Here is a 23,176-nt window from a genome sequence, read left to right on the forward strand (position 1 = left end):
TATAATATAGATAATATTAATATATAGGTATCTATATAATATAATATCTAATTAGTGATTGTTATTATTATCATTCTACACTTGAACCTCCTAAGATGGCGCAATTTGATTGGTTCGCTATCTCGTGATATTGGGCAATATTATCCCATGATTGAGATCTCAAATTCGGATATTGTTTTCATCGCAAAATGTCCCGCTTTGCTTGATAAAAAACAAAAAAATCCTGGCAAAAAGTGTTATCTTGTTTATTTTTCGACAGGGTTTCACCCTCAAATCCCACTTTTCTCAGGGTGTCATTTTTTGCCAAGTAATTTGAAAGTTCCATTCAAAAGTGGCTGCTAAGATAATACACTGAATATTGCATTTTTGATTCACTTGTCTGTTGTAAAAATCTGTTCAAACAGATGTTGACGTCACTGCTTTACGGCAAGTTCTGAGTCACTTTGCCACTTCCGCATATATAATATTTTTAATATATATAATATACTATGTATATATATATACATATAATATATAACAATTAACTTTGACGGAAAGTCCTCCTTAAGATAATGTTTCTGATTCTGTTTCAGCTTTAGATGCCATCAAGCATCAGTAATCAGTCGCAAGTCTGTCCCTGACCAATCAGCATTCGTTAGCAGAATGCTAGAATCTACAATAAAATCTGCGATATGTAAGTAGCTTATAAGTAGGTGAAAGAGATACATTTAGCCGTCTAGCCCCATAGACCCCCATTCAATCTGCACTCATGCGATCGTCCCCAGTGGAATTCTAATGGAACTGCAACCAAGTTCGAAGGAACGGGGCTCAATAGAGTGACAAGGCTCTCCATAGACGGGCTTTGATTGGAGGCGGAGGGGGTTGGGGAAGTGGGTGGTAATATTCAGGAAAAAGTGTTTCATGTATGCATTTTTCAGATAGAAAAACACGCAATCAGACTGAGTACTTTTATTAAAAATGATTACGGGAGGCTGTATATAAATGGTCTTTATCAGTGGGAAAGACATATTACAAAATGGTCAGTGGCCTAAACTGATTTATTTCGTGAAAAGCTGGACTGAAATCTCGGACATAACATAGCAACAAAAGTGCACTTTTAAAATAATAATGTGTTTCGTTGTTTGTACAGTAATAAAGACAGGCAGAATTAGCAGATGCACATTCGTTTTCACATTAAGCTACATTCAGACACTGGCTGCTTGTTATGAGCATTAATCTCAGTGCAATAAGGTTTCGCGAAGAAATGATGTTCCCTTAACACAAACCATGCGTTACATTATTCCCTTTTAAATCACAAGCACATTGACCCTGCTCAAATTATATGACTCTATTTTGGTTATCAAAGCACAACATTCTATCACAACAAAACAATCAACCACTCAAAAAGATTTGCAGCTGGACATTTTGAAATAGATGAAACCGTGTCAGAGTGTGCGTTTGCGTATTTCGGTCATCCAGCAGTGATTGGTGAGGACGTAATGATGCTCCATTATGCCACTAAGGGGGAGCATTGTAGAAAAACTAGGACGTTAAGATCCACGATGTTGTCGAAAAAGTGGACACATCACACACATATGCAATGCTTACTTCTGGAACTACGTCTAACTATGGACCCCACCTCGTCTTAGGGGGTTTAATCGAATTGGGTTATGAATTGTGCAGTCACGTCAATTCTGTCACCAAACGTAGCCAATTAGATAATAATAATTGCGTAGCCTTTGTTCAGAGCAGTTTGATATAGCATATAGCATAGCCGCTCCGGACGGGGTCAAGCTCAAAGTGCCTGATAGCCGTTGGCTCTCCTTCTTCTGCCCACTACGTAGGCCACCACCACGACGATGATGAGTACCAGGAGGATGACCCCCACAGCGATGGCCACGCTGTAAGTGGGGACGTCCGCCGGGCAGGGGTCGGCTGAAACACACAGGGAGACACACGCATACGTTAGATGATCCTAGCTCCTCCCCCCGTTTTCTCTAACTGTTGTTTTTTTGCAGTGCCATTTCGTGGTTGTCTTATCTTTTGCGTTTTTGTCATCTTTGCACCTTATTTCATGCGGCTGTTTTTTTCTTTGCAGTTGGACCAAAATAAATCCCTGTATTTCTTGTCTCAAAACCTTCCTGATTCTGATATACAGGGGCAGGTATGGTCAGATAAGGATGGTAAGTAAATAAGGAACCCGAACAATTACCCATAATTACACACTATTGTTCCCTTACACTTAAACAAATCATTTCCTTGATTTGTGTTGTGTTTCTCATGTTCTCTATTATCCCCAAGATAACAAAAGTAATCCTAATGAATGGTTGTTTTTCTTCTTCTTACTCAGTCCTTATTTCCTCATTTGTCTGTGCTCAGAACCAAGATGTTAGGCTGCAAAGTAGATGCCTCAATCCTACCCTGCTGTAAGCTCACATGTCTGCTATGTCTGCTTGCTGCTCCTCTAGTGTACCCGAGCGTTTGTGCAAAAAGAGAAACATTTAGATTTGGAAAACGTACAAACGCCAAACTCATTGCTTTTGGTGAAGTTGAAGGCCTGCATCCGGTCTTGATTGACGTCCAGGTAGAGTCCCTTGCCCATGTAGATGGACTCGTTCCTACAGGAGTAGGAGTGACCCACCTGGGCAGCGAACAGATGCAGGGAATCGTTGCGCTGGGAGTACTTGACAGCTGAAAGAGGCCCCGAAAAGAACAGTCAACAACAGTGTGGTGGCAAAGTGTCTAATGGTCTGATCCCATTATTGTGTCTGAATTGTTTGTCTGCTTGACAACGAACAGAGCTCAGCAGGGAGTGTCATCGGATCTATTAATAGCAACAACAAAAAATGTTTATGCCAGTCCCGCAAGGGAACTTGTTGTCGAGTGTGAATGGATCTAGTTTGGGAGTGTTTCTCCGCTCACACATTGATATCGGTTAGTGTTGTGCCATAGCGACCGGGAGCCCGAAGGAGCCGACAGCTGATCCTCCTGATTCGACTCGATCACAAGTAGTCTGACATTTTGTCAATCATTAACTGGCTGTAAACATACAATGTCAAACATAGGCCACCAGAATTACGACAGACACCAGCCAGACACCTAGCCTCGCTCCAGGGTGCTCTCTGGTCACATGCTGCTTAGGGCGGGGCAGGTGGAGTTTGCTTACCTGCTGTGCCGAAGGGGTAGAAGAGGCTGAAGGACAATTCCTTCACATAGACGCTATTTCCGGTGGTGTTCTGGAAAGAAAACAGATAAGAAGACACGGGTTAATGAGTTAACAGTGGAAGCGTTTGCTTTTTTTTTTTAGACATGGATGTTGACATTGCAATAAAAAAAATCTGGTTATCATGGTCAAGTCTTGTGATTTGACCCAAGAAAGCTCACGTGGAATGTGATGCACAACCACAGATAGATACCACAGACAGGAAGTTTCCATGTCACATGTTAGTGACTAGTATTCTCAACAATACATGACCACTACCTTAAATTTGTATGGAGGGTTCCCTTATGAAAGTACCTACATTGCTGAATGGTAATCTTTCATTGTATTAAATATTAACACCCTGGCAATAAAATAAAACCTTTTCACACTCAATGTACGAATATCAAGGTTAAAAATGGTAGAAGTTATCTGCCACTAATACAACATTTATTGTCATTGTTACAGACTTCATTTCCGTTATTGATAGGCCATAGTTACCTTCTCGTATATGAATAATATGAACCCTTCCCCAAAGGTAATGTTAAGAGAGGCAGTTTTTTCCTGACAAGCTGAAGTGGTTGTTTTCGTCAGGACTGGCTGAACAATAAAGGTTCCGTTGACCTTGATGTAGAAAGAGAGAAACAGGTTATTTTTATAACGTATCAAATAGGAAGCAGAAAGTAGGATTGCGGTTAAGAACTTAATAAATGTTGGTTCTGCCGAAACATCAGAACAATACGGCTCTCATGAAGCTCTTGGTAGCAGACTTTAGAATCAGGATTATTCTCTGTTACGATACGATATCTAGGTGACATAGGTGTGACGGCGGTTCTGGTGGAGTTTGCAGTTGTTGGTGCACTTTCAGAGATAGTGATAGCCACCCCGAGTTGCAAGGGTGGATCCCTGGTGTGGGTTGAGCTAGGTACAACGTTTGGAAAGAAAGTGTGTGCTACTCTACCTTGTCAGACACCAGGCGGATCTGTAAAGCCATTTGAGCCAGCTGACATATGGAGCCGTTTTTGGTGATGTTGTATTTTCCCATGATCAAGTGGGCAGAAGGTGTTGGTGTGGGAGGCACCGGTTTGACGGTGGTGGTGGGCTTCCCAGTGGTTGTGGTGGGCTTTGAAGTTGTTGTGTTGGGCTTTGCAGTCGTTGTGTTGGGCTCTCCAGTCGTTGTGGTGGGCTTTGCGGTCGTTGTGGTGGGCTTCGCAGTCGTTGTGGTGGGCTTTGCGGTCGTTGTGGTGGGCTTCGCAGTCGTTGTGGTGGGCTTTGCGGTCGTTGTGGTGGGCTTCGCAGTCGTTGTGGTGGGCTTTGCGGTCGTTGTGGTGGGCTTTGCAGTCGTTGTGGTGGGCTTTGCAGTCGTTGTGGTGGGCTTTGCAGTCGTTGTGGTGGGCTTTATCGTTGTCGTGGTGATTGGCTTTGGTTTCGTGGTGTGCCGTTTAGTTGTCTTCTTCTTCTGCTCCATTGTGTTTGCCAACTCTTCGGGCCCCACTTGAGGAGTGCTGAACTGGAACTCAGCGATCGCCGGGGCAGGAGGGATGCTTTTTATAAAGTCCTCAGCAACTGTAAGATAAGACAATTAACTAAGGTTAAGTGTCCTTAGGCTTAACTAACGGTATGCTCAGTAAAGAAATTGTTCTCAAACTATATTTAATAATGTAACCCTCCAAGATATTTTTCCAGCCTACCCCTTTCACCAGCACAAAACATTCTGAATAGGGAGGGCCAAACGATGACATTATTAAATAGTGTCATGTTTTTGAGAATACGTAAATGGAATGGATGTTACAAATACTTCGCTTAGTGAGACACATTGGGCTTGTCGTTCACTTATTTTTTGGTCCTTCATTGGGAATATTTACCACCCTTTAAATCACACACAACAAGTGGCAGTATTCTGATTCGACTAATTATATGAAGGTGGAATTATTTTACAATTGTTAATTTCCAAAATTGAAACGACAAAGGTTAACTTTTTTACAAGTACCCCCTGCACCTCCTCAAACAACCCCAAGGGGTACACGTAACCCACGTTCAGAAATGCTTTCATAAAGCATCGAGTAAAAGTGGAACGTATGACTTTATGACAGATTTGAGCCTGGAATTCGTATTTATCAGTAAAGGAAACTCGCTAAACGCCATCACGCACGTTTCAAACAGATAGGATTATTGTCAGCATTTTAAAGTCAATAGAAACGGGAAGTCACACAGGCTCCTGGGAAAACTACGAAACCTAACTCCTTCAACCAAACTCATCAAGCGGTGTCTTGCCTGCTCGACATAAACCGTTCAATGTCGAGATGCGTGCTTTCCTAGTAGCCTTACTCCACATGCAGTCAATCAAGCGTATAGGTATATTATTATAAGCTCTGAACATGGTTATATTAAAATGACCTCACAGAAGTCTAACACCATACAATCCTAATTTACTTACAAGTTTTTATTTAATGTGAATGTGACTTACCCGAAGCAGCAGTGCACAAAACAACCAAAAACAAAAGTCCGCACTTCATGGTGGCTGGAGATCAGGCCGACTAACCGTTGCTGAGAGTGAAGTGACACACGACTCGCTCAAGAGGCTGCACGCAACTCAATGTGGAAGCAGGCTGTGCTGAGCTTTTGTAAAATCCAGGAAACGAAACGAAACTAAAATAGGCCTATGGTGCATATGAACGTTTGCTGAGCAAACGTGTCATAGGACAACCTGATTCCGCCATTTAACAGTAAATGAAACCAAACAGATAGATGACCTTACCCTTCACTAACTATATCTAAATGACCGCTCACCCAACTTGTGAGACTGTAACTCAATTTGTGAATAGTATGTGAGTTACGTTTTTTTTTGTCTATTGGGGTGGCTGGGTGGCTGTTTTTGTTTATATATTAAAAAAAAAAAAACATTCCAATGCTTGTTGTTGAAATGGATTTGTCGTAACAAATGGGGGGGAAATAATCCAAAATAAATATAAATGTGAGGGGGCCACCACGGTTTGCTGTCTGGTCTTTTACTGAACGTAACAATGCAAAACTTTATTGTAGGCCTATACGGAGGAAAATGGCGAGGCATTGTAAGATGTGAAAAGACACAGACCACGCTCACAGACCAACCCATGGACAACTGCTGGATCGAGTTCTGACCCCCGACAGACATGCACCCCCCCCACCCCTTGCCTAAATGCGCACGCTGCATAGCGCGTTTCCTGCCTTTTGATGGCAACACATTACACATAATAGCCTACTACGACTGTTATTACAAACCTGCACAATTCATTTTTTATTAAACCTACATTTCAGTACAGTATTGTATTGTATTATGCAAACCACTAAGTAAGCGTAATGTCTGCGAGTGACTTTAGGTTAGTAAGTTTATTCCTCATGCCCTGCTATATATTATCATGCCTCGGTCCAGTTATAAATCATCGTATCATATCCGGTTCAATCGCGTTTCATAATAAAGGTCCTGCTAGCTGTACCAAACATGTAGGCTACAAGAGGAGAATCCAAGGGGAGAACAAACTGAAACTTTTTCAGTCAGATCAAATACGTTCAGTACCAAAAATGGCCCTGGTCCTATGTGTGTGATAACGGTTACAGTGCTTGTCATTCCACTACATTGCATGAGCTGTATCTTAAAAGTGTCTCTAGTCTCGAACTTAAGCATCTCAATAATTGTCTAATGATAGCAGTTTAGAAGTCTTCTGCTTCTGCGCAATGTAAATATTGACTTACAACTAATAATATTCTTAATTTTACAAAAAAAATCGATATATAGACTAGCACTTTTAATATTAATAAGGTGTCTGAGTGCATAAAAAAAACATCAAAATATAGCTTGTTTTTAATTAAACCACCTCAGAGCCGAGCGAATCCCCTGCCATGGGACTATACCAGAAAGACTCGTCTTTAACCGATATTAGGGTTAATTTGAGACTAATCATGTCTCCCTTCCTTCCTCTCGAAGTCGTCCCTCGTTTCTCCGGGTACTACTATAACTTTTGTTCTGATACTATTAAACCGTCGTAGTTAAATGTTTTTATTTTGCCATCCTCAAAAAGCAGGGAGAGGAAACAAATTTATGGTGAGTAAAGCAGAACCAGACCACAAAAAAATATAATCTATATGGCTTTCATTTACTTTGGACACTCGCATCTCCCCTTCTTAAGGTGTAAGTTTGTTTGAAAACTGAATTAGAGTTACCATCACTTTTAAACACATTCATTGTATGCACGTGCTTTCTGGTAACGTAAAATTGCAATACACCAAGTTTTAGGTCACAAACACATTAAAGTGTAAAAGGGTTTATCTCGCTTTGCAAAGCATTTTGGGCTAATACAAAGGTTGGCCACAAATCTCATGCTGGCATTCGCCCATAGTGGCCTTGTTAGCAATGAAGTAATTCATTAGCTGTTCATTCTTCTTAGGACGGTTAAGCCTACATTATATTATTCTGTCCGATTCATTCATTGTACTGTACATCTTGTGTTGGATATGTTTGGTGGTTATTTTCCCGGGAAATCTGTAAACCAATCATAATGCGAGGAGGCATGGGACCACGCCCACTGTACGATACAACAGGCAACAACGGTGCATTACCATAAAAGGAACATGTTTGCACATGCGCAGTGGCGTCAGTTTTGTTTGAAGTGAACTGCTCCTTGGAACTGCCCAGTAAGCACGAAAGTCGATAAGCAGAGCATTCAACACCACATTTGTTCGATTCCTTGATATATCAATCTAGTGCCTCTATGCATCGTAGGAACGATGTTAGGCCACCACCACTATCCAAATGCGGAGAAATCCCAACAATTGATCAACTATGTGGAGGATTATCTGGAATGTGTTGAGTCCCTTCCTCTGGACATACAAAGAAATGTTTCTCTGCTACGCGAAATAGATTCAAAGTATCAAGGTAAGACATTGCCCTTTTCTACCAACCACAATGTTTCTGTTTCGATGTGTTAACTTGCAATCGTCTTCTGAGTCGATGTGCAGAAATGGTGTGGCTTGTGTCTAACCATTTTGCAAACCCCACCGCCAGAACCCCCGCTCGCCTATAGCTCTGACTGACTTTATCTGTTAAAAATAGGCAATGTACGGACTGAATTACCGCAAATAAGAGCCAGACCGACGTCGGTAAACAACTTGTTTTGAACGCGACAGTGCAGAACAGCCATTTCTTTTCGCGTTGTTATCGTTTTTCAAGATGTATATGTGTATATATATACGCAGCATGTGGCCCTTCAAACTTTCTCCCTCGAAGAAACGTTATGTTATTGCGTGCTGAAATTGTATGTTTTGCACGTATGGTTTTGCGTTATTTTATTTTATGAATCGGGTTGTCGGAGGGCGTTCATCCCAGTTTATGGACGCTTGTGGTCGAAGGCAGGACAGTTGTAGTCCTTTTTGCATGCACTCTGTTCATATGTACTGGCATCTTTGACCACTAGACGGTTTTATGTATATGTACTTTGTCGATTTTGTCAGTCTTTATTCTCCGTTCAACTACGTCGACTATCGACTGCACAGCCGGATTATTCTTTTCTTTGAGGCGATCCAATGAACATTTGTTATTCGTCACTTCCTGGAGACGTATGCCCCGCCCTTCAATGCGGAAGAGCAGATTTTCCTCCTCCCTGAGTTAACAGCGGATACACACTGACCGAGCTCCACACATGAACGAGAACCTCTGAAATACCCTGACAGCCATACACACAGACACAGTCCAATTGCTTTTCTATTGTCTCATCATTACCCTTTATTTTCTAGTCAATGTTACTGTTTTTTTGGAAAAAGTAGAAATTGGCATTGTGTTTTTTAAAATGTTAAATCCATTGGTTTTGTTGCGTTTTTTTTGCAGAGGTGCTCCAGGAGGTCGACGACGTGTTTGAGCGCTATAAGGACGAGCAGGACGCCGCCCAACGCAAGCGGCTCCAGGGGCAGCTGCAGCGCGCGCTCATCCTCAGCCAGGAGCTAGGCGATGAGAAGATCCACGTGGTCACCCAGATGACCGAGCTGGTGGAGAACCGCTCGCGGCAGATGGACAGCCACTCCCAGTGCCTCCAGGAGCCCGCCGAGTCGGAGCGGCCCCCCGCCGCGGTCGAGAGGCGCTCCGGGCCCCCCCAGGAGCCCCCGGCGCCGCCCGAGCGCTCGTCCGCCCGCCGGCCCCGGCGCCAGCGCAACAGCGAGAGCCGGGACTCGTGCCACAATTCGGCCAACGGCTCGCTGGCGGACGACCCGGTGGACGAGCCTCCGAGCTCGCAGCCCCGCGAGAAGAAGTCCAAGTCAGCGAAGAAGAAGAAGCGCAAGGCCAAGCAGGAGCGCGACGCGTCGCCCGTGGACTTCGCCATCGACCCCAACGAGCCCACCTACTGCCTGTGCGAGCAGGTGTCCTACGGCGAGATGATCGGCTGCGACAACGAGCAGTGTCCCATCGAGTGGTTCCACTTCTCCTGCGTGGGCCTCACCTACAAGCCCAAGGGCAAGTGGTACTGTCCCAAGTGCCGGGGGGACAGCGAAAAGACAATGGACAAAAGCCTGGACAAGAACAGAAAGGACCGACGGTCGAGGTAGCTCAGCGGCGCTCCTTCTCTGCCTCGGCCCGTGAATGTGCGACAGATCCGTCGAGGACTCTTATGTACTGGTGCTTACCCCCCTCCCCCCCTCCGTCAAAGGACTTGTTAGTTAGTGTTGTACGGTTACATCACTGGTGGTCACCGCTGGCTGGCTATAGCTTGGTTTTATAGTCAACGGAGAGGTCACCATGTTGTTGTTGTTGTTGTTGTTGTTGTGACATTTCCTCAGTCAGGGACAGCCATTGCCTTGTTTTGTTTTTTATTTGTTCCGTGGAACATTCTGGTTCTCAGTGTGAATGAGCAAAATGTGTATCCGTTTTGGTTTGCGATTGTTGTAGAAAACAGTCTAGTTTAATACAAAGCAATGTCTTTCCATGTCTTTAATGAGTTATTTTTTATTGGAACGTCTGAACGGGTCATTCCTGAATCCATTGAAACCCTTCTGAACGTCTGTCAGCCTGATCAAGGATGCTGGAGGCCCGCATGATTCTCGGAAAATAAGCGTTTGTGTGTGACGTGTCTGAGGGGTCAGCATTTAGACCCTAGAGGAGCTCTACACCTCTCTTTGGACCTCGTTCGTATTGTTAAGCACTCCCTTGATTTCACTGTTTTTTTTGTACAACATAATGATATATATATATACAAAAATAAGCACATTAAAACAAAGTTAAACAGACGAGTGAGCAAACGTTTCACTGTTTCTTTCCCCACTAGGCAAAGGTGGTGATAACATCGAGTTTCCTTTGCATCATTTTTACATGGTTTGCAGTCACACCTGCCTTTCATTTGTAATCGATCCCCAAATCCCATTGCTACAAATGTCTTTTCAACACTATTAAATTACGACTACTAATAACACTAATATTGTGAGTGAACCCATTTGACTCTCTGACTCCTGTGGTCTAAATCACCCAGACTATTGATATAATCAAAAACAAGAAGCAATGACTCCGTTGTGCAAATCTACAATCAGGTGCTTGGAGAGAGCAAGATAGAGCCTTTCACATCCTCTTTTGAACTGAATAACCTCAAACCTATGTAGTCCTTGTGTTTCTCATTTTGCTGAGCGATCATTGGGCCAATAGCCTAAAGTCAAGCCCTAGCTCTATACAGTGAATGTTTCTGGTTTTCTCTGGTATTCTGACTGAAGGGGTCTCTCGAATCTACTACAGCAGTTTCTGTCCCAAGAACGCCATAGATGTGTCTAAGCAGCCCCACCACAACACTAACACTCCATCTTCATGTCCAAAGTGAGTATATTTGCACCGTTTTACACCAACAACACCCAAGTTAAAATTTTTACAACAAGTGCATGGTACACTCCAACATTCAGAATCTGGATTCTTTATTAGAGTTGAAAGAAACGATTTGTCACAGTTGCAAAGTTTAACATTGAAAATAATATTAACAAAATACTTGTACAAATACATCACACATGCTCTCAACGGACCATGGCTTTTGGTTCCCTGCTTAACATGAACATATTAATATGAATAACATTTTGAATTGGGACTCCAATGTCTGACCTGAGCCAGAGTCTATTTTGTCTTGCACAAGGCTGACCTCCCCCAGATGTAATGCACAGACAGCGATACAAGTGTTCGCAGAATTGTCACCTGAATCCGCACAGGTCTCCATCCAGGTGTTTTCCACTGAAGGTGTCGTGGTACGCATTACAAACCATATTTTTTCTCCTTTTCTTTCTGTGGTCCGGTTTATTTAGCTTAAAATTAATATTTTAAAAACTGCCCTTAAAGTTTAGTTGTCCTCGTCTTCACTGCTGCTTGACTCTCCAAACAGATCCCCTTCGTCTCTGGTTGCCGTGGCGACGGACGGTGATGTTAGTCTGAGGCTGATGAGGGAGGGACTCTGGCTAAGGCCCAGCAGTAGCCCGCCACCAAGAGGTGACACACACTGGATGCGGGCGTCGGGTGAGAACACGGACAAGACGCTCCCACGGTCCAGATCCCACAGGCTGATCTTGTCTTGGTGGTTAAAGAACAAACAAAAGCAAACTCAGTCAATTATAATCTCGAACTGACTATTTAAAACCAGGGTCAATTGTCATCTCTAAACAATCCTAGCCCAGAACAGTGGGCATTCCTTACAATTTACTTTTATTTTTATTGCTTGAGTTTGACATTTACACTTATTCCTTCTGGTTTATCCAAATTTCAAGTGAGATTGAGGAATTAAAGTGTTTAATTTCTGCACAATAGCTGTATGAATACCATGGTATGGACACAATAACAGTTATCTAATACATTTAATAAACCCATTTAATAAATAGCTGTCCAAAGCCACCGAATTACGAAAATATCATTTTCGTTGCTTAACCAGTGACCTTTTAACCGTCTCTTTCGTTTCCCATTTTCTCACCTGAAAGCAGAAACGCTTTGGCTCCGCCCTCGGTCATATGAAGCCGGCTCGACACGCTGAACTTCAGGTCCCCGTAGCCAGAGATACACTTGTGTTTTCGTTTGAAAGGGTCCCAAACCTTCAATCTGCAGACAGACACACGGTGCTTTACTAACAAAAGACCAGTCAAATGCAAAGAAAAACTCCTGGCGTTGAATGGTAACTTCAGTGCGTCACTGGTAACTGTTTGGGGAAGTTATGGGATATACTTTACTTGTTACTATCTGCGACCCCGAAGGCAACTCTGCTGGCGTTGTCCGTGACCGCTAAACAGCAAACGCCAGGCTCGTTTCTCAGCCTCTTTCTCACCTAAAGAAAAACAAAACAAAAACAAGACCAAGATTGGCCGCTAGATGTCATTGTTGTCCAGGAAGACGGACACCGCGTTTCCACTACCCAGTTGTGTTGGCGGCTTGATCTTCACTAAAAGAACCGGGGCCACTCACTGTGCCCTTCCGCAGGTCCCACAGAGTGACGTAGGGGACGCGCTGGGTCTGACTGTAGTGGCTCAGCACCAGGTAGCCGCCGGACTGGGTCAGGGCCGCCGTCCGGAGGCTCAGCTGGGACGCCCTGTCCTCCAGGGTGTGGACGTGCTGCTGGGACGCCATGGCAAAGACGTTGAGGTGGTGGCCGAAGTAGGAGCACAGCACCACCTGGGTCGAGAGGGGGAGATAAATAGCAACGTAGAAAAAGCGACGTCAACTTTAAAGAGAGAAATAAAAAAAAGCAACTTTCAGAAAGCGCTGACAACACTAGAGAGAGACAAATATATTGAGAAATACGTTATAGAAATAAAACGTAAAAATATTAAATGATTGATTGCATGAATCAATGAAAGTCATGAGCAACTGTGTCCATTATGTTGAAACAAAAAGGGAAAGATAAATATCAGTGTTGCTGTGCATCAAACACGAGGACAGACTTTCAGTTCCCAAAGCGTTAACCATCACAATGTCCGGGGTGAACTCAGCCCGATTAGAATCAGCCTGTGAACCTGCTTGTCCCCGCTGAGGAGGTACTGGTCGATGGCGTTGTACTTCTCCCTGTCGATCCGGCTCTGCTCCTCTCTCTCCCGCCGGGCCTCCCGCTCCAGCCGCCTGCCCCTGGAGGAACGGCTCTCCGTCCTGAAGTCCCACGGCATCACTGAAGAAGAGGAACCATCCGCGTAACGCACACACTTTTCTGAGCCACTTTGTGTGGCCGACAAATGACTCGATTCGATTTCAACATTTCAGAAGTCTAATAGATGTGTTCAATATTCTGGGAGGCACGGATTCTTTTTGGGTATGAGTGAAGGGAGTTAGATGAGGATTTATGTGACAGCAGAGAAAAAAATAGAAAACGGTGAAGACGATGAAAGAAAGGAGAAAACATTGATAATTACATCAATCAATCATATCAATTCTATACATAAATCACTCTTCCTTTCAGATTGCTGAGGTTTGATGCTGGTGATGCTTCTCTGACTGTCCAAATCTGTGTGCTGTCCTCCACAATTGAACCCCAGATGTGACAACGTGACGTCGGCTCGCATGGCAATGCGAATGCCAATCCGCACACTCAATCACAGCACAGCTCGCGATTTAGAGGGCAGGTGGATTCCCCGAACCAGAGAAAGAGATGCCCTGATTGGTCGGAAATAGGTCTGAGGCGGTCTAAAATCTAATTCCTCCGGAGGGAGGCGCAGTCAACCAGAACAGATCATCTCACAGAACCCTTCCCTTCGCTCATAGCTGATGGAGGGTTGGGTCCTTTTGAACAAACTAACTTGTTTTCTCTTTGGTGGCCGTGGTCGGAGGCTGTGGCTCTCCCGAGACGCCGCCGGAGAGAAGGGACTCCTTGCGGGAGGGTTTGATCCGCTCCTTGATGTAGCCGGACTCCAGATCCCACAGAATCAGGTGATCCCTGCAACACGCCCCACAACCTCCTGAAAACCCTTCTGGTTTTGAAGGGGGGACGCACCCAGTATGAGATCTGCAGCGATGGCAGCATTTGATGGTGAGGAGGCGGGTCCTAAACCTATTGCTGTGGTTGTAATGAGCCACAGGATTTCACCTGCCACTCAAACAAGGGTAAGTGAAATCCTGGTTTGGTGGACTTATATTAGGCAATTAGTAATTGGCGATTAAATGAATCCGAAGCAATTCCGTTACTAAATGAGTGCTACACAGTCGTTTGTAGTACGCAAATCCTTTGACCTTTTCTAACAAAAGAGATTTAAATGTCAACAGAACGCCCCCGTTTTTCATTGCATCTCCCCGTTAACCAATTGACATGTGGTATCGGGGCACGAGGTCACCTGCCAGCTGAGCCATGGGGGTGTGTGTGTGTGTGTTCCCCTGGTCTCACCTGGTCTCCGACAGGCCCAGGAGCACCCGTCCCTCCTCCAGGAGGCTGTACTCCTGCTGCAGACAGGGGACCACGTAGAGCCCCGTCTTCCTCCTCAGGTAACTCTTCTTCACCAGATCGTATACCAAGAGCGTCTGGAAGGCAGACGCGGTTGAGTGAACCCCCTGTTGTTAAGTAACCGACACATTTGGGTTTCCTAGGAGCCAGTGTGAGGGGGTGATATCGATATGCAGGTAGTGCTCGAGTGAGGGGGCGCAGCCAATAGAGAAAGACTTACAGAGTAATTCAACACATTTCACAAACTATATCCCAATTTAAGAACTTTATCCATTTTGGTATTCCACAACACCAGCAACTTTACGAGACTTATCTCGGGGGATTCCCTAACCTGAAAGAATTTTAAAAAGTTGTTCACAAGCCCTTACTTTGCTAGTTCACGTCTTGAAAGGCGATTACCGCGCCAACTCTAAAAAACAAACAAACATCGCGGCGTGACGCGGACGCCAGGCTGCCGCGCGGCTGACCTGGAACACGGGCGTGGGCGTGTCGGTGAAGGTGGTGGTGCCGCGGTCCGTCAGGATGTAGAGCCTGAGGCCGTGGGTCAGGGCCACGTCGGTGGTCCCGTAGAGGCTGTGCTCCAGGCGGACGGGACGTCCCGCGTGGCGGCGGCGGGCCAGGTTCCACACGGACACAGTACCCGCCCTGAGGGAATGGCAGACCGCGTATCTGCCAGCAGGGAGCGACTGATCAGACCCGTTAGGGCGCCAGGGGAACAGGGGAGGGGGGGATGGTTGGCTGTTGTGTTAGAGGTGGTGTCGGTGTCTCAGTCGGTTCTCCTGTTCCCTGTCCCGGCAGGGGATGTGCACACAAACTACGTTTGTTTTGTCGTCCAAAACCAGTGGGCCAATGTTACCTGTTGGCTGTAGGCTGTTGGAGGGTCACGAATTGTGGTGATATCCAGAATCAATCGCAGCACAATATCCACTCTCCTACTAGTTGTATTCCCCAGTCATGAGAACATGACTACACCAACAACAACAAATATGTGAAGCACCCCATTCCGGGTGTTACGTCGTCAGATGAGAACACCTGCAGAACGTGCTCACTAAACATCTGGCTGGATGCAGGATGGGACTTGGAAGCTGCTATCTTGCTATGCACACAACAAGAAGAAAAACTAACCATAATCGTACAGTCTGTCTGAGGGGTGTGCCTTTCCGCCCACCTTGGGGATCCACCCGTGTGAACGACCTCCCTGGTGCCGTCGCTGCGGGCCTTGTGCACGTTGTAGGTGAGGCTCTGGTCGTTGATCCGGGATGAGAAGTCCCACAGCCTCAGGTACCTCTCTCCGGCGCACACGCCCACACAGCAGCGCAGGTTCCCACACAGTCCTTTGGGTTCAGGTGGACCGCATGTCAGACAGACGGACACAGCAAACACAAAGATACTAGGATCGTCTTTCAAACGCATCTTTTCAGATTTCAGATTTCAATTGAATGTGTAGTATCCCAGCTTTTGCATCACTTTATAACTATAGTTACAAATATTCATTATGTTTATGCAACATCTTATCCAGTATATCAGTTTAAAGGTGACATATGACATACGACACGGTGTGAGTGTGATTAGCCGCTACAAGACGTTTTGAAAATCGGCCTCTTCTGACATCACAAGTGGGGGCGTGTCCACCTAGAGATGTCCTGGACTGATCAGTCTAATAGCCCACCCATTGGACTGTAGCAAACGTTGCTCATCTATCCGTCACACATCTAGGAGGACACGCCCACTTGTGATGTCAGAAGAGGCAGCGATCCGACCGTCCCCAAGAGTACGCCACGAATACGGACAAAAACCAAAGCCGTGCACCGCGCAAACCGGGGTGCTCACTGACCCGTGGCCAGCGCTCCGGCCATGCGGGCCACGTGCTTGTGGTCCTCGGTCTCCAGGTTCCAGGTCACCACCTCGGTGACGCCCGTGCGGTCGGACGGGCAGAAGCCCACGGCGTGCGTCCCCGCGCGGTTCACGGCCACCTGGGAGACGGGGTCCTGGCCGCAGCCGAGGATGGAGCGCAGGTACAGGAAGGAGGAGGCGCAGAAGAGCTCGATGTGGAGGATCTCGCCGTCTCTCTTGTACGGGTACCTGATGGGTGTGCGGTCAGAGGGCGAGAACGAGGGGTCGTCTCTGAACATTTTCTGAGACTCGAGCAGATATTTGTTTGATGTATATACTGTATATGTACGGTTTCACACTACCCCCCGACCAATAGTCACCGACTGAGACATCAGGCCAACATGTTTGCGTTAGTTTGAGCAGTATATTATGCTTCGGCAAGCGTTCTACAGATAGAACGCTTGAGACTTAAAGATCATGTTTGTTGATCGTGAGAACCTGAGCAAATCATGGTTGAAAGGTAACACAAAAGGAATGTCAGTCTGATTTTAAACTGAACGAACGGCGAAACAATCACAGTCGCACACATGGATACAACGAAACCAGTCCTGTGGTATCGGACCTCAAAGCATAACTCGCATGCTCATGATTTACTCATACGTAACACAGCTTCACGCGTTGGTGGATCGGGACGGACGCAGAAGGGATGTGGGGGGTGGGGGGTGGGGGGGGGGGGGGGTAGGACCTGCAGAAGAGGAGCAGGTACTGGGAGGTCATGTCCACGGCCTGTATGGAGGCGGCGGCGTGCTGCGCCGACAGCACGGCACTGACCTGCCCTCCCCTGGCACTGAGCACCGCCGCCTGGGTCCCCGATCTGAGAGAGAGAGAGAGAGAGAGAGAGAGAGAGAGAGAGAGAGAGAGAGAGAGAGAGAGAGAGAGAGAGAGAGAGAGAGAGAGAGAGAGAGAGAGAGAGAGAGAGAGAGAGAGAGAGAGAGAGAGAGGCTATAATTTGAAGGCTGGATAGGGTCAATATCACCAATATGATACACATATTAATAATAAGCCCACAATAATTGGACTTTATTCATATAAAGTTAGTGTTATATTAACAAACTAAGAAAACTAACTAATATGTAAATATTATGTGACTTATATTAACCTGCTGATAATTAATAAATGAAAAGATGGAACACGTATTGCTTATAAATAATAAAACGACGAGGGAACAAGATGTGTTGGCCTTATTATTTATAGTTAATACGGTGTCCTGGTTCCAATTAATATTTATAAAGAGGTGATCACAATTGCTGACCAGCCAAACCTGTGTGCGGTGGACAGTATTACCAGCTTGGGTAACGATCACGTGAGATCACGGTCTTGATATCAACACCTCTCTACTGCCTTTGCAATATCATTTCCATGCTGGTATCTTTGAACCCCGGTCTGTCACTCATTAAGAAAGACTCTTAAAGAAGCGCCCTCTCTGTGAGGCCCGGGTTTGACACCACATTCTCCAAACGGGCGAACGAAACCTCAGAGATGGGTAGCAATTTGAAGGAATCTGTCCACATGGCACATGGCATTGTTGTTAATTAATGAATGAACTAGTTAATGAATTAGTTCATTGTTAATGTCATTGTTATCGCTTGTTTAATTGGAAGGCTTTGCTTTACTTCAACGTTATCTACATTCAAGATCGTATTTTAAATTATTATTTCGGGTTGTGTACGTGGAGACACCTTCTGTAACATGAGCTCAGTTTGACGTTGTTCCAGGCTTTAGACGGGACACACACTAACACTACACTACACAAAGGGGGCTTGAGCAGTGTAGCGTAGGCTACCTCCTTAAATACCCCCCGGCATCGTACACATCGGACGGAGACACGCGTGACGTCGCCGGACGCCGCCCTTCATCCGCGTCCCATTAAGCCATCACACAAACAAATCACCCGTGGGTGCAGCGTTACACGGCCGGCACCGGAGAAGCAGGCTCTCCCTTTAATAATGGAGGACGGTGCTGGAAGCGTTTGGTGTGGTTTAAGGACAAGGTCACTCCGGGGGGAATCGTGTAACTCCCATATTGTAAATATTGGAACATTGGATTAGCGGTGATACAAGTTTGACCAAGGCCCTGCTCGTTATTATTATCTACTTCTCCGCGCTAGCGCGAAGGAGCATATCCCGACCAAACACCTTTTTTTTGTGTGCGTGTGTTTGTTGTTTAAGCGCTCACTCTGTGAGCCAACTAAATGTTAAGAAAATGAAGTACATTCATAGTATTTAATGAATGTACTGAACTGTTTTTTGTTTTTGTTTTTTCTGACCTGTAGGCGAAGAGGACATAATCCCTGAAGGAGTTGCTGGACAGGACGATGGAGCGGTCCTTGTGAATGGCCTGGGCCTCCAGCTCTATGTGGAAACAGCACACCAGGGAGCACGACGCGGCCAGGTCAAACACCTAGAGAACACAAGAGCAGCCCACCGTCACCCCAAAGCCACCCTCAGTCAAACACCTAGAGAACACAAGAGCAGCCCACCGTCACCCCAAAGCCACCCTCAGTCAAACACCTAGAGAACACAAGAGCAGCACACCGTCACCCCAAAGCCACCCTCAGTCAAACACCTAGAGAACACAAGAGCAGCACACCGTCACCCCAAAGCCACCCTCAGTCAAACACCTAGAGAACACAAGAGCAGCACACCGTCACCCCAAAGCCACCCTCAGTCAAACACCTAGAGAACACAAGAGCAGCACACCGTCACCCCAAAGCCACCCTCAGTCAAACACCTAGAGAACACAAGAGCAGCACACCGTCACCCCAAAGCCACCCTCAGTCAAACACCTAGAGAACACAAGAGCAGCGCACCGTCACCCCAAAGCCACCCTCAGCGCAGCCACTCCTAATGTTAAAGTAGCAGTAGGGGTAATGGTAAAGCAGTGGTAATGTTAAAGTAGCAGTAGGGGTAATGGTAAAGCAGTGGTAATGTTAAAGTAGCAGTAGGGGTAATGGTAAAGCAGTGGTAATGTTAAAGTAGCAGTAGGGGTAATGGTAAAGCAGTGGTAATGTTAAAGTAGCAGTAGGGGTAATGGTAAAGCAGTGGTAATGTTAAAGTAGCAGTAGGGGTAATGGTAAAGCAGTGGTAATGTTAAAGTAGCAGTAGGGGTAATGGTAAAGCAGTGGTAATGTTAAAGTAGCAGTAGGGGTAATGGTAAAGCAGTGGTAATGTTAAAGTAGCAGTAGGTGTAATGGTAAAGCAGTGGTAATGTTAAAGTAGCAGTAGTGGTAATGGTAAAGCAGTGGTAATGTTAAAGTAGCAGTAGGGGTAATGGTAAAGCAGTGGTAATGTTAAAGTAGCAGTAGGGGTAATGGTAAAGCAGTGGTAATGTTAAAGTAGCAGTAGTGGTAATGGTAAAGCAGTGGTAATGTTAAAGTAGCAGTAGGGGTAATGGTAAAGCAGTGGTAATGTTAAAGTAGCAGTAGTGGTAATGGTAAAGCAGTGGTAATGTTAAAGTAGCAGTAGTGGTAATGGTAAAGCAGTGGTAATGTTAAAGTAGCAGTAGGGGTAATGGTAAAGCAGTGGTAATGTTAAAGTAGCAGTAGTGGTAATGGTAAAGCAGTGGTAATGTTAAAGTAGCAGTAGGGGTAATGGTAAAGCAGTGGTAATGTTAAAGTAGCAGTAGGGGTAATGGTAAAGCAGTGGTAATGTTAAAGTAGCAGTAGGGGTAATGGTAAAGCAGTGGTAATGTTAAAGTAGCAGTAGGGGTAATGGTAAAGCAGTGGTAATGTTAAAGTAGCAGTAGGGGTAATGGTAAAGCAGTGGTAATGTTAAAGTAGCAGTAGGAGTAATGGTAAAGCAGTGGTAATGTTAAAGTAGCAGTAGGGGTAATGGTAAAGCAGTGGTAATGTTAAAGTAGCAGTAGGGGTAATGGTAAAGCAGTGGTAATGTTAAAGTAGCAGTAGGGGTAATGGTAAAGCAGTGGTAATGTTAAAGTAGCAGTAGTGGTAATGGTAAAGCAGTGGTAATGTTAAAGTAGCAGTAGGGGTAATGGTAAAGCAGTGGTAATGTTAAAGTAGCAGTAGTGGTAATGGTAAAGCAGTGGTAATGTTAAAGTAGCAGTAGGAGTAATGGTAAAGCAGTGGTAATGTTAAAGTAGCAGTAGGGGTAATGGTAAAGCAGTGGTAATGTTAAAGTAGCAGTAGGGGTAATGGTAAAGCAGTGGTAATGTTAAAGTAGCAGTAGGGGTAATGGTAAAGCAGTGGTAATGTTAAAGTAGCAGTAGTGGTAATGTTAAAGTAGCAGTAGGGGTAATGTTAAAGTAGCAGTAGTGGTTGAGTTAAAGTAGCAGTAGTAATACTAGGCATTGTAGGAGTAGTAGCTATGGTGTTGAATAATCTACGACGGCGATACCATAACCTTGACAAGACGACTTCCGTCGTAGAACGCCACCAGCAGCTGTCCCTCACACGTGGTGGTCACTATGGGAACGTCCACCGAGTCCTCCTCGGAGTACATGACCCGCCCAGTTTCTATTTCTCTCACCTGGATGGTCACAAGACAGTGTCAGTTAGCATAAATGTGTGTGTGTATATAACAGTTATCACTCCCCCAAACCATAGCTTTTTGATGAGCCGAAATTGGCGATGTTCTCTTGCTGTCTTCACAACTCCAGAATCGTACCTACAACGCCTTTTTAAAAACACATCAGAATAAACTGTCGACCTGCAGGCTCTGTCCCGCGCAGACGACGAGCACGCTGTCGTCCAGCCCCAGGGTCAGGTGGTCGGCCGCCGCGCCCCCCAGGGTCCTGACCACGCCCCTCTTCTCCAGGTCCCACAGATGGATGTCTCCGTCCGCCGCGCAAGAGACCGCCACCGAGGCCCCCCGCCCCCCTCCGAGGGCCGTGATGGGGGACGAGTGACCTGTGATGGGGGGGGTGCAGGAGTGACTACAGGGGGGGCCGAAGTATTGGAGCCAAATCCTTCGCAGTCCGCTATACCAATTTCACTCATCATACCCAGGGTCCAGAATTAACAAACACAATGTCTTTCATCTGCCAGGGTGGAAAAATCGACTGGGCCAGCAAAAATACAGCGGCCAGATATTTCTTACATGCCACATGGCTGAATCTTAACTGCCATTGGCTGGTGGCTAGGTGTCGATTTTGGCCCCTGATCATTGCCCAGTCACTTTTTCATCCAGATTTGTTTGGAGTTGATAAAAACATGGATGGAATCCATGGACTTGTATACTCCAACTTATTTACTCAGACTAGAAGCTGGGGGATGTGTCTAAACCACAAAACAATGGACGGGATTGCGTACCGTGTTCTTGGGCAGAACGGTCGAACTATTAACACTTAAACCGTCTCAAACTCACGTCCAGCCACAGTCTTGGGGGTGTTTACCTGCCAGGAGGTGGTGTGTGAGGCCACCAGGGGGCAGAAGGCAGGTGTAGGAGGGCACCAGGACTGGCAGAGAGGAGTGGGCACACTGACTCAGCAGGGCGTGGAGGTAGCTGAACTTCAGTGGGTCACCTGCATCAATGAGACACAGACACATCTTCAGGTCAGGAGTGGGTACGATACGACACTACTTCATTGACCCTAGATGGGAAATTCGTCAGGTCTCCCATCAAATGCCCTGACGTCCACCATAACAAACCGGGGTTGTGATGTTGTACCTGGGGCCACTGGTTTGTCTTCAGCCAGTATTTGTCCCAGGCGTCCTATGATCTGGGAGGCCAGTTGACAGGGGTCCTCCTCCAACACGGCACGGGACAGCGCCAGCGCCCCAGCTAGGACCTCCACATCGGCAATCACCCTGGCCACAGAAAGGACACGCACTTTGGAGGGAATTGAGAATCATGGATAGCTGTAAATCTAGGGATGGAGAGAGGAACTCCAAAAGACTGGGTCCTCCATTTCGCAAGTCAATCCCTTACAATAACGCATCAACTGTTTAATTCAGTGAGCTTGTAAGTGGTCTATTTTTATTTAAAAGCCTGTCTTTGCCAATCGGTGTTTAACTCCTTTGTTCTGGTCCTTTTCCCGGGGGGGGGGGGGGGGGGGGGGGGGGTTAAATTCTCAATCAAGAATTGATCCCATCAATTCAATCACATGGAATCAGACCCAGTTTTCCATCCCCTATGACGTGAACCTTTGTGTTCCAGGGGACCCAGCAGGTAGCGGTGAAGGCCCCCATCCGTGGACTCACTTGTCGGGCAGCACGGCGTACTTCAGCTCCTCCTCCACGTCCAGGACCGACAGGCCCTGCAGCTTGTGCAGCAGGAAGTCATAGCGGAACACGCACTGCGTCATGAAGGGCACGATCTGCCCCGAGCGGACCAGGTGGAACGGCAGGCCGTGGAGCTTCCTCAGGTTGAACACCTGGCTCTCGGCCACGCCCTCTCCCTCGCCCTCATCCCCCTCCTCCTCCTCCTCCTCCTCCTCGTGCCCCGCCACCCGCCGCCACGCCAGCGGCTGGAACGTGGCGGCGTGGCGCGTTCTCTCGCCGTAGTACTCGGCGTAGTCGGCGTGCGCGGCCTTGCGGGAGTCCTCCGTCTTGAGGTAGCGGTCAGCGCAGACGCGGCCCAGGGCGGAGTGACTCCAGCGGTACACCCACGTCCCGTCCGTCCGGACCTCGCTGAGGTGGGGGCCCAGCGCACGCTTTAGCCGGGCCCACAGGATGTAGGGCACCCGGGAAGGGCTGGTCGTGGAGGAGCGGGACGAGGCTATCTCCTGGAGGACCTTTCTGTCTTTGGCC

At 46.4% G+C, this 23,176-nt stretch overlaps 3 protein-coding genes across 3 annotated transcripts; 1 reads left to right on the forward strand and 2 right to left on the reverse strand.

Moving 5' to 3' along the window:
- Positions 1–933: 933 nt before the first annotated feature.
- cd68 (CD68 molecule) lies at positions 934–5,889 on the reverse strand. Its single transcript, XM_030338433.1, has 6 exons — positions 5,646–5,889; positions 4,140–4,744; positions 3,680–3,802; positions 3,146–3,215; positions 2,500–2,670; positions 934–1,914 (listed from the first exon to the last, which is right to left on the reverse strand). Exons 1-6 carry the CDS (start codon positions 5,692–5,694, stop codon positions 1,775–1,777), a joined length of 1,158 nt encoding a protein of 385 aa, XP_030194293.1. The 5' UTR covers positions 5,695–5,889; the 3' UTR covers positions 934–1,774.
- A 1,908-nt stretch (positions 5,890–7,797) lies between these two features.
- Positions 7,798–10,429, forward strand: ing2 (inhibitor of growth family, member 2). Its single transcript, XM_030338728.1, has 2 exons — positions 7,798–8,090; positions 9,039–10,429. Exons 1-2 carry the CDS (start codon positions 7,943–7,945, stop codon positions 9,749–9,751), a joined length of 861 nt encoding a protein of 286 aa, XP_030194588.1. The 5' UTR covers positions 7,798–7,942; the 3' UTR covers positions 9,752–10,429.
- Positions 10,430–11,081: 652 nt separating this feature from the next.
- On the reverse strand, positions 11,082–13,387 carry LOC115529741 (uncharacterized). Its single transcript, XM_030338729.1, has 5 exons — positions 13,166–13,387; positions 12,618–12,824; positions 12,386–12,480; positions 12,133–12,257; positions 11,082–11,738 (listed from the first exon to the last, which is right to left on the reverse strand). Exons 1-5 carry the CDS (start codon positions 13,310–13,312, stop codon positions 11,512–11,514), a joined length of 801 nt encoding a protein of 266 aa, XP_030194589.1. The 5' UTR covers positions 13,313–13,387; the 3' UTR covers positions 11,082–11,511.
- Positions 13,388–23,176: the final 9,789 nt, after the last annotated feature.

The sequence above is a fragment of the Gadus morhua genome, chromosome 17 (genome assembly GCF_902167405.1).
Source record: "Gadus morhua chromosome 17, gadMor3.0, whole genome shotgun sequence".
NCBI classification, from domain to species: Eukaryota; Metazoa; Chordata; class Actinopteri; order Gadiformes; family Gadidae; genus Gadus; species Gadus morhua.